This window comes from Ovis canadensis, chromosome 12 (assembly GCF_042477335.2).
Source record: "Ovis canadensis isolate MfBH-ARS-UI-01 breed Bighorn chromosome 12, ARS-UI_OviCan_v2, whole genome shotgun sequence".
Classification (NCBI taxonomy): domain Eukaryota; kingdom Metazoa; phylum Chordata; class Mammalia; order Artiodactyla; family Bovidae; genus Ovis; species Ovis canadensis.
In genome coordinates this window covers 37,000,365-37,011,659 of record NC_091256.1, presented here as the reverse complement: position 1 = coordinate 37,011,659, position 11,295 = coordinate 37,000,365, and the positions used below count along the sequence as shown (strand labels likewise).

The window sequence follows — 11,295 nt, the reverse complement described above, 5'->3', positions numbered from 1 at the left end:
TATAGTGCTGGGGATCGTGAGTCCTGTTTTCCAGTGTTCCCTTCTCTTCCTTGGATTTTTCTAAGGGAGCTTGAGTGCACTGGGTATGCACATATGATCCCAAATATCAGGGTCAGAAAGGAATCGGTCTGAAGGGGCAGCTTGGCAGCAGTCCAGGAGAGATATTTAGTGGGCTGAGGTTCCTCAAAGCTGCAATGTGAGGCAGCTGTCAGGCCTGAGCCAGAAGTTATTTCCATCTCTAAGTGAGCTACCAGAAGCACCATCCTGTCTCCTTGGGGTTGGCCCTCCTTCCTGTGCTCTACTGGAGTCTGCTTGGATCTGGTATTTGGGCAAGGAGTTCAACAACTTTACTTATCCAGAGATAGTAATTGCTCAATCACTTAAAACCTAGTCATGAGAAGAACAGTAGAGTGAACTAGGGATATGAGTGGGAAGACAGGACTACTGTTTTCAAATCTCTTTAGGGATGCCATCTGGCAGAAAGATGAGAGCCATGTGTTTCCACTTCAGAGAACAGAATGAGAACCAAATAGCATAGAAAAACTATACAACAGATTTGGGTTCAACCAAGGTAGTCAGGTGGGGCTTCCCAGGTGGTACAAGTAATAAAGAACCTACCTGGCCAATGCAGGAGACGTAGAGATGCAGGTTCAATCGCTGGGCTGGGAAGATCCCCTGGAAGAAGGCACAGCAACCCACTCCAGGGGATTCTCTTATCTGGAGAATCCCAAGGATGGAGGAGCCCGGTGGACTACAGTTCATAGGGTCACGAAGAGTCGGACACGACTGAAATGACTGAGCATGCACGCAAGGTAGTCAGGTAGTAAGTTTCTTGTCACCGAAGTATTCAAGCGAAAGCTGGAAAGCTGCTTTCACAGAAAGGTGGTGTGGTGGAGATGGAGTGGAGTCAATGAACTGTAAGACCCTTTCCAACTCTTGACAGCCTTTTCAGGTCCTGAATAACATGCAGATCTAAGATGGACAACCATTCTGAGAAAATAACAGAATTTTTGGAATGAACCTTGTACTTAGAATTATTTCCTCCAGTTTTCTTCAGAGGATCAAACTGGAGGCAGAACCCAGAAGGAAGAATGCAGTGGAAGGCTCCCTGCCTGGGACAGGAATGCACACTCTGTCAGATGACAGCCTGAAAGGAGGCTCTGTCACCTGAAGAATTACCCAGAAAGCGTGCTCCGACAGCTCAAGGATTGGAGCTTGATCTAACACAAGATACAGGAGTGTCAGTTAAGACGCTGCCTGTAGGTTCAGCATTTCCAGGTGTTAGCTGCACAATAAAATCATCAATGCATATCCCAAGACATCTTAGCCCAGGAGAACACAGCCCTCTGAACACATTCCCCTGGGGGTTGGGCAAGACTGAAACAAAACTGCATAGAACAAGTTCTTCTCTGACTGCTTCATCCGAACTGGGGCTCTCTAGTCAAGATGAAACTTATCATTTCAGGTGATCACCTCTCTACATCTGTGCTCTTCCTTCTGTGGCCCTAACATCGTTGTCACCAGACCCAAGATGGTGCCCATGACTCCTGAGTGAACAGGTGTAACTGTGGAATGACTGTACATTTTGGCTAATTTGAAAAGAAAGATGCCAGTTTCGATATAAATGGATCGTTGGCTTCATGGACAGTCTACCCACGCAGACAGGTGGAAGGCACTATTTAAATGCTTGGCAGTTCATTTCTGAATGAGGTCTCATCAAAATTAGCCATTTTAAAGTTGTTTAGATCCTGGATCCCAACTGAAGTAGCGTTCTTAAAAATCAGTATTTATCTTAAGTCATCAAAAGCCCGAACTACTGACAATCAAAGGCACCAGAATAAGGGTTATCAGGTAAATACAACCGCCAGGGAGAAATGAAAGTTCTAGATAATTCAGACCCTAAATCTTCGACTCACTGCTAAGAGAGGGTAGAGAAACAGGTAATAACTGCTCAAGCTGAGTATAAATGTCAAAAAACAACTGTACTTTTTGAAAATATAAAACCCCAAACAGCTAACACTCTTAACACTCATTAGATACAAGCGTTTGTTGATTATTCATATGGAACCTAACAATACTTCATGATTTTTGACAAAGTGAAACTTGTTTGTTCCTGTATTTTTGGACTCTGTTTCTAAACTTCTGGATTTTTACGTTTATTTCAAAGGAACGACTGAGGCACTGGTTTAATACTATATTTATTAAAGTGTTTTTATTAACAAACTTTCGCCAGAAAGTTCCGAGGGTGTTAATACAGCAGGCACATTGGCTCCGATGTTTGGTATTTGACAGTCCACAGAATTGCACTTAACTCTCACAATTCTGCCACAGCTCTGTGGATCGTTTGGGCAGGACCTATAACCGGCCTCCCCTATTAAATGGTTAAATAGAAATTTGGGTTCATTCTGATTTAAATGTTCTGAGCTCATAATAACATCAGTCTGTGATGGGCTCGGCTCCACCTGCCTTTCTGCCTTGTTGGTCTGACTCACTGAAACGGAGTCCTTGTCGGCGGCCCCGCCACTGCCCTCTGTGGTCCCGAGGTCTCTGTTCTTACAGAGTCCCCTTGGGTGAGTCTCAGGACCACAGCAGGCTTTGTGTAAGGCTCCAGCACTTCTGCAGACCAACGATGATGGCTCTACCGTCTTTGGAAGATGCTCTTCGAGGCTCTGAAGACTGTGCACACTGGTCTTAGTGATTTTATCTTGGGCCTGAATGTGCTGTACTGGGTGGAGGAAGAAACTCCTGGACAGAGCATTCGGGGCTCCAGGTGGTTTTGCCCTGCACTGTAGGCCAGGACAAGGGTGGATGTGTGGGACTGGATGCACGAAGCCCTCGGGGGCTTGGTGTGCGGCCTTCAGAGGCACCAGGCCATTCTGGACGTGCACGAAGCTGCTGGCAGTGGGAGCGCACTGGTGGCACAAACAGTCACCCATCTGCTGGCAAGAGGGCGGGCCGTATTTCAAATGTTTGTAGGCATTTGGGCAGCTGCATCTCTGATTCAGAGAGAAGAAGTGACACATGGTGTGCTGTTCAAGAGAGGTCTGCAACAAGGCAGGACTCGTGTCATTTTTGGTGCTTTTGTTGAGTTCACTGTTGTAAGCTGTGTGGACAGGCAGCCCTAAATGCCTTGCCTGGCTGCTGAAAAATTCAGAGCAGATATGGGTCTCTTCGTAAGTGGTCTTCTCAGAGGCTGCGCAGCTGTGGGCTGCCAGAGGTTCCAATTCATAAAACTCATGTTCCATTTCTGCTGTCTGGCCCCTGGGATCTAAATGATAAGCATTCAGGGTGTGTGTTTTGCTTGGTCGCTTGTCACCAGGACTTGCAGACAAGGCGTGGGAGAAGGCACTGCACTGGAGTTTTTTAGGTAAAGGGATCTGACCGCAGGTCCCCTGCGGCCCAAGGCACCGGCACATGCATTGGAAAAAGAAGGTGGCGAAAGCCCAGCTAATACACATGATGAGCATCATGAAGGTGCCCAGCTGGGTGTAAGCCAGAACCGTAGAGGGCATCATCATGGCCCCGGCCACGAAGGTGGTCAGCGCGGCCATGGCGATGGCAGAGCCCATGCGACTCAGAGAGAAGATCACCTTCCCTTCTCGGTCAGCGTCTGGGGCCAAGCGATAAGCCACCCCATAATGGACAGCAAAGTCTACAGATAGGCCCACAGCCACTGAGATGGTGACTGACTCCAAAACGTTCAGCTCCCAGCCCAGCAGGACGAGAGAACCCACGGTGACAAATATAGTTCCGGCAATCGAAATGATGGCGTAAAGGCTGATGATGATGTTCCAAGTGGTCAGCAGCATCACGCTGAAGGCCACGGCCACGGACAGCCCCATGGCAATGAGGGTGCCGTCGGAGAGGCTGTCCTGGAGGTCATAGAACTCCAGATTGCTGACAAACCAGCCGTGGCTGAGGCCCTCAGGGGCAGAACTCAACTCATTGGAAATCCACGAGTCCACCTCTTTATAAAACTGATGCATCTTTTCATAAGCCAGGGTGAAGAGGTAGGTACTCTGGAACTCTAACACGACCGCCCTGATGGTGTCATTGATGTCAAACCTCGGCCCCGGGGTCTTGCTGTCTAAGTGGTAGCCTGTGCTCCTCTCCAGCTCCATGATGGCTCTCTTGATGCACAGTTCGAAAATCTCCTGCTTGTAGGGGAAGCTCCAGTGGCTGCAGCACGGGTACAGGGCAGGCTCATCGCAGTCCTGGTTTTCCATCCACTGCTTAAACGTCTCGATGAAGCAGCTGGTGAAGTCCTGTTCGTCCGTCTGGTAAAAGAAGGTCTGATTTCTCAGTTTTTGACAGAAGTGCAAAATCCAGAGCTGCGAAGCCGGACTGGCGATGTTGAAGGCGCTGTCCAAAGTCAGCTTCCCTTTGCTCTTAGGGTTTAGGGGGTTGCCGTTGTCCTCTGGGGATACACCCCAGATGACTGTGATGGGCATGTGGAGCTCCTCTCCGTGATGGACACGCTCGAACATGAACAGCTTTTTGTACTCGGCGTCATAACGTTCGAAAGGATGGGACGACCTGAACACCTGAAACTCAGACAGCTCCAAGGAGGGCAGCTTCATCTTTGGGTTTATGCAGACGATGTAGGCCCCGCCCACCGTTAAGGCCAGGAACCAGAATAGCCAGAGGTAGCGAAACTTAATAACAATGCACGGTAAGACTTTTTCAAAAAAAATTCGAGATGCTTCTGAAATGGCAAAAAGGACTTTGTGGCACTTCTGACAGGCCACCGTCCAGCAGCTTTTGTTGTCGTAAATCTGCTGCTGGGGCTTCTTGAAACAGCTGAAGATATTAAGCAGATACCGCTCGTGCAGGACAACCACCGCCGGAAGCCACGTGACCATCAGCACGTAATTGACGAGGATGGCTGTCCCCGCATACACCCCGAAGCATCTGATGGCCGTGATGTTGCTCACGTAGTTGGCGTAAAAGGCAGCTGCCGTGGTAAAACTGGTGACGAACATGGACAGGGCGGCGTGCTGCAGCGCGATGCTCACTGTCTCTGATGTTTCCGCGTGAGGCTTGTCAAATTTGGTGTAGTTCCAGACGTCACACAGGACGAAAGCATCGTCTGCTCCAATGCCCACCAGAATAATGAGCGCGGTGAGGTTCATAAAAGGGAAGAATTCAAAGTTAAACACCACGCGGTAGAGAAAATAGGACACGATCAAAGAACTGATGATGGCAAACATCGTCATCAGGGTGATGAACATGGACCTGGTGTAGACGCACATGACTAAAAGGACGATCACCATGGCGATGGCGGGATACACCGTATCCATCAGAAGATAATCCTGAAACAAGCTGTGCTTGATTCCAAACTCAATGCCGGTGACAGTGGTGACGCCGTCGGATGAGTTCCAGTTTTCGAAGTTGTCCAGGTAGATGTTCATCATGCTCTCGCCTTTCTCGGTGGGCGAAAAGAGCATGCTGTACTTCAGAGTGGGCGTGTAATCGGCCGTCTTCGGGGCCATGAAGTCCTTGTCCACCAAGTAGTGGAGGATCTGGTACACGGCGTTGTACTTGGTGCATTTCCGCGGCACATTTGTGCACTTGAGCTGGTCCTTCCTCCGGGCTGCCATGTCCCAGCAGTCTGGCTCCAGGGTGCCGTTCTGGTAGTGTTTGGCGCAGGTCCGGAGAAGCTTCAAGGTATGAGAGACGTCGCGTTCCACGATTTTCTGGCAGGATGATCTGTTGTTCAGAATAGCGATGTAGTTCCCCAGCGTCCAGCTGGGGCAGCAGGAAGCAGCCGTGGTCCTCTGGCAGAGATCGCCAAACTGCGGGTGCGATCGGATCTGCGGAGACAGAGACAGGCGGAAGGACTGCCGTTTAAAATCGGTTCATGCAAAGGTCTGAAGGACGGTGGCCTTGAGGGGCAGGAAAGTTACTGGAGTTACAGAATCATCCTCTGGAGGTGTCAGTTTGACCACAAGGTGAGACTCCCTCCCCCACCCCACCCCACCCCACCCCACCCCACCCCCGTCCCCAGTCTGCTTTCTTCGGCTACAGAAGGCTCACTTTGTTGTTCCGTTGCTCAGTCTGACTCTTGGTGACCCCATGGACTGCAGCACATCAGGCTTTCCTGCTAGGTTACTTCATTTTGAACAGTAAATTGCTATTTGGGGATGACATCCAAGTGTGAAACAATTTCAATCAATGCCAGTTTGGTTTCAAAAAGGAGATAAAATTAACACCTCTTTGGTAAACAAGCCCTTTCAAAGTCACTTTAAAAAGCAATTAAATGGATAGGCTGTGAAGCATATGTATGAACACCTACTGGATTAACTAAGAGAACAACTGCCCAATTGATATATGAAATGAATCTGTGGTTTCATCTAAAATTTTTGGTGATCAGTATGAAATATTTGGTGACAGAGGTACTGTATTTCCATCATCTTAGGTGGAAGCAAAGATGATATTCTCTAGGAAACTGTCAGTGAATCAAAAAGTGATCCTGGTAATATCAGAAGCAGATGCTAAAGATACATGAAAAACCTGGAATAAAATGGTTTCCTGGTATATAAGTAGAAAGGGGAATGTTTCTAAATTAAAATATGTATGATTTTAAATGAATATATACCGGTAATAAAATACTTAAGCGGGAATTTATTTCTTCCACAGCCGTCCAAGTTTATTCAAGTTGGCTAACCACCCCTCCCTCTTTGGGGAACTTTCTGTTTGGTAAACAAAGGTCTGCTGCATATTAGTAAGTAACAACTCTGAATTTAATGTGGGCAGTATTTCATTTGGAACACTATTCCTGGAGAAGGCTTTTCTTCTTATGGTTCTTCTTCTTATAGAAAATTGAAATCTGTTCCAATGCCAAAGGTGGCATTGGTAAGGTTAGAGTGAGGTCTGCATAATCCTATTGCTTTAAAAAACTATAAATTAGATGAATGGCCCCTCTACCCTGAGGCTGAGGGTAAGAAATACCCCGTGCTCTCAAGCCTGTCCACTGACTTCTCTGGAAGCACCAGGGCTAAAGATGACCCACTCCTATCACTTTAATCATCTCTATCTACCAAAGGTTGTTCCAGGGAAGAAACTCCAAAGTTCAAGAAGGGCTTCAGTATTTTTTTTCTAATGAGATTAAAACCACCCTTTCCCTTTTTTTTAAGTGTCATATCCGACTCTTTGCAACCCCATGGACTGTAGCCTGCCAGGCTCCTGTCCTTGGGATTTTCCTGGTAAGAATACTGGAGTGGGGTGCCATTTTATCAATCATGCACTGAAATATTTTCTCAAAGTAGAGACATTGGCACAAATCATCTTTAGAACTCAGACTTATCCAAGAACCAAGTTACTTGTAACTCACTAAGCCCTGGTGATCAGCATACTTTACTGGGACTTATCCTGCAAGGGGCAAAGTGTAGATGAAAGGAGATTGGCCACATACTGGGAACTGCTGAAGTTCTCTGACCTGCACATAGAGATTTGTTCTACTATTCTACTTTTGCATCTGTTTGATAATTTCCGTAATAAAAAGTTGTCTTTTTTTTTTTTTAAGATACTCTATTGGGAGTTTAAAAAAATGAATCAAAGTGTTGTTATACAATGTACTAAAATAATGCTGATTTTAACAAAGGCTTAATTTTCAAGCTCATTTTTAGAGAGTGATAATTACTGGACATTTCATAAAACGGGATAATTAACATTTAATTGTTCCTAGGTGAAAACATTCTCATAAGCTCACTCAGAGGGAACTGAAGCACCTAATAAATAATAGGAAATCCTGGAATAGCATCTCTCAGGTAACCAGTTTTATCCCATAAAGAAAGAACAGGTAAGTCCCTGGGCTCAGCCCACTGAATTGAAAGAAAGGTAATGCATAGTGTCTGACAGTTTTCAGATGGAAGAAAATGAACTGTATCCATTACAAAACCCAGTATCAGCTAGAAGGAACATATTTATACTTGTCCAAATAACCAAATGCCAAACATAAAGGAAACAGGGTTGCCAGCTAAAACTAGGGGAAAAGGCACAGAATTCTGTCCTTGACTAACCTTTTCAAAGAATTGCAGAGGGTTTTTTATGTGTGATTCTGACCAGAGATTAAAAAGCTGGACACGACAAACAGACCAAATACTACTTTAATGGCTGCTATAAAAAATAAATGCTAATGAGCCTCTGGAGGGCCAATCCTCAAATTCAAAGTGATGCTGGCTGATGTACAACCTTTGGAAAACAGTTTTTGAGGACTGTTTTAGAGGGTAAAAAATAAGGACAGAGAAGATATTTATCCTGAGTTGGATGCCAGTGCCCTAAACCTAAAGTCATGGAGCTCAAGGGTCATCTAGGCTTTCAGGGAGTGATGCTGTATGTCCCCATCCATCCATCCATCCATCCATCCAAAAGAAAAAATATTTATTGAGCACCTATGCAAGACAAATAAGGGAAAATTGTTCTGCCCTCAAGTTGCTCATGGTGAGGTGGGGAAATCAGACAAGAAAAGCAATGGTGACAATTCACATGAGAAGCAACATATTATGTTTAAGAGTCTATGTGAACCTGTATACAGAGTGCCAAAGTCTGTAAGTGCAATGAGAGAGAAGCATGGCTTAGTCATCTGGGATGGAGACACCCTAATACAGAGTCATATGTTACACTGTGGGGCTGAAAGGGCTTGGCAAGCAGGTGTATCTTCATGCAGAACGCAGCTGTATCTTTGCATATTTTTGCCATCATAGGAATGATTTTGAAATCTTTGAAGTTTATAAAAATAAGGATGGAGTTTCTGAGAGCCATATCTTGCAGCTCTCATGAGGGCTGCCCTTTTCATTCTAGGTATTCACAGATGGGAGTTTTAGGAAATCATTTTGCTTGTGTGGTGATAACACACCTTTGCACACTTCCCTGGTCAGATGGGAGCAGGGGTGGAGTTGCCTTCAAATAGAGAAAAAGAAGAAACCAGAATAGTTTAAGTGATACAATAACTTTCAAATCTAATGGCCAAGTTGGAGATATGGTAAGATGCCGAGAAAACAATAAAGGCAAGAAAATGAAGCCCTTAATACCAGATTCAATCAACTGCTGGACTCTCACTCCCCACGTGACTAAGTTCCTCATGTATAAAAGTTGAAGGGAGCCTAGAGATGAAAGAAAAAGCAAGGGCTCCACAGCTGTCTTTAAAACAAGCATCAGGGAACTTCCCTGGCAATCCAGTGGTTAAGACTCTGAGCTTCCACTGCAGAGGGCTTGTGTTCAATCCTTGGTTGAGGAACTTAGAGGCCCCCATCACATGCTGCATAAAACATAAAACCAAACAGCCAAAACATAAAACAAAACAAAACAAAATCTCCAAGCATCATCCAGAAACACATTTCTAGAGTCTTCTAAACTTCAGAGGAGGGGGGTGTATTCCAGCTGTCCACAAAAGCTACCTAAGTAAAAAGGGTTTTAGGTACCAAATTTCAAATCCCTACTACAAGCTGATTCCTCTGAGCACCAACTTCTACAGTGTACAAAGACTAAAAACAGGGTAAAGAGTTTCCAGCAGAGTCAAGATTAGACACACAAACATCTTCGTTACTAATGACTCTCTGCCAGCATGCCCTAGAGGAACGCAGAAGTGTAGGAAAAGTAATGAAGAAGATTAGGAGAAGCAACTGACTCCCCTTTTGAGAGAATCTAAGAAATCAAGCATTCTGTGAGGAGACAGATGCAGCATCAGAAACAGAAGCTCTACAGTCTGGAAACCAGTACCTGTCTGAACTGTGAGTACAAGTGGCATGTAATTTAAATGGGAACTGGTGTTTGAACTCAATGTGCTATCAACAGAGGCAGGCAACAATGGAAACACCTGGTCTCATGGTGACATCACACTGATTACCAGATGCTTTCTGGAGTCAACTGACCAACGATTAAGCTCTTCTGCTCTGGATCATTTCATATGTGTCTCATTCAACTTGATTAATAATCAAGTGCTTAGGTACAATAGCAAGGATTTGGGGAGGGGAGGAAAAGGAAAGACTGCCAAGTAGCCTCAGGACACCGTTTGCTCAAAGCACCGTAACAAATAAAAATCCCCAAAGGGTCTTGACCTGGGAGACTCAAAAAGGTACAGTAATAATCTGTAATCTAAACCATTAACCACTAGATATTATTCCCCGATGGCTCAAGTGGTAAAGAACCTGCCTTTAATGCAGGAGACACCGGAGACGTGGATTTGATCCCTGGGTCAGGAAAATCCTCTGGAGGAGGAAATGGCAGCCCACTCCAGTATTCTTCCCGGGGAAATCCCATGGACAGAGGAACCTGAAGAGCTACAGTTCATGGGGTCGAAGAGTCAGACACGACTGAGTGTGCACACATCACTAAATATATTATCTCTGTGAGAAACACGTTGTTCTAGGTTCACAGCAAGAGTTTGAGGCTAGAATACAAGGGCATTTGCAATTGGCAAAAATAGCATTTAATTTAAAAAGCTCAAATTACAACCATATTCCTTGAGGTAGAATTTCAGGACCATGGTTATGTTTATTCATTTATTGGTATGTATCTGTCAGTGGCTTGACCATTCATTCAGATGCGCCTTTGGGTCTGTTCCTCACCTTTTCACAAGAGCATTACAAATCGTTATGTTCTTCCCAGGGAGTACAGGCTTGAAGTCACAGCTAAACATTCTTATTATGAGCTCAGTAGAGAAAAACAGACAAGCAAAGTACATCTACTTTTTTCAATAGTTTAAATTTTGCAGAGGCTTCAAGCCAAACCATTAGAAACCACGTACTGAGATTTCATTACTTTATCTCTTGTAGAAAACTTCTGCTATATCTCAAGTACCAACCTACCTGAGATATGGTTTACAAACCAAGTAAGAATCAATACTGTACCTCTCGTAAACCTGCTAAACCTGCTGTTAAGAACTTTCTTCAGAACATCATACTTCTTTTGGAAGTATGGGAACAATCCTTTCCTGTCTTAGTATGAAGGCAAGATGGGTTTCTTCTAAAAAACAAACTTGTCGCTCTATTTAAGTGACTTTTGTCTCCGATCATGAATTCTTCTTTGCTCTGGTTGCCAGGAAGATTAAAGACAAATTTGAGCTCACCACCATGCAAATACACAGAATTGTGGGGTATGCATTATTGTATGTCCAGTCTCATCCTCAGCTTTATTTTCTACCCACTATTGTCCCTTCAAGTAATTCATTCAATTATCTATCCTTTCTGTATGCCTTTTTGCAAAGTTCCTATTGGTGCTGATATTTTATCATCTGAAATAGACTCATATATGTATATATAATATACTCTTTTCACTTATGAAAGCTATAATGGC

At 44.9% G+C, this 11,295-nt stretch overlaps 1 protein-coding gene across 11 annotated transcripts in view; it reads right to left on the bottom strand.

Moving 5' to 3' along the window:
* Positions 1–2,182: 2,182 nt before the first annotated feature.
* Positions 2,183–11,295, bottom strand: part of DISP1 (dispatched RND transporter family member 1) — a 225,100-nt gene continuing 215,987 nt past the window's right edge. For all 11 annotated transcript variants that reach the window (XM_069545415.1, XM_069545423.1, XM_069545417.1 and 8 more), the window contains one exon: positions 2,183–5,813. In XM_069545415.1, coding sequence (XP_069401516.1) covers positions 2,202–5,813 — 3,612 coding nt within the window. In that variant the 3' untranslated portion in view covers positions 2,183–2,201. The remainder of the gene's footprint in view (positions 5,814–11,295) is intronic.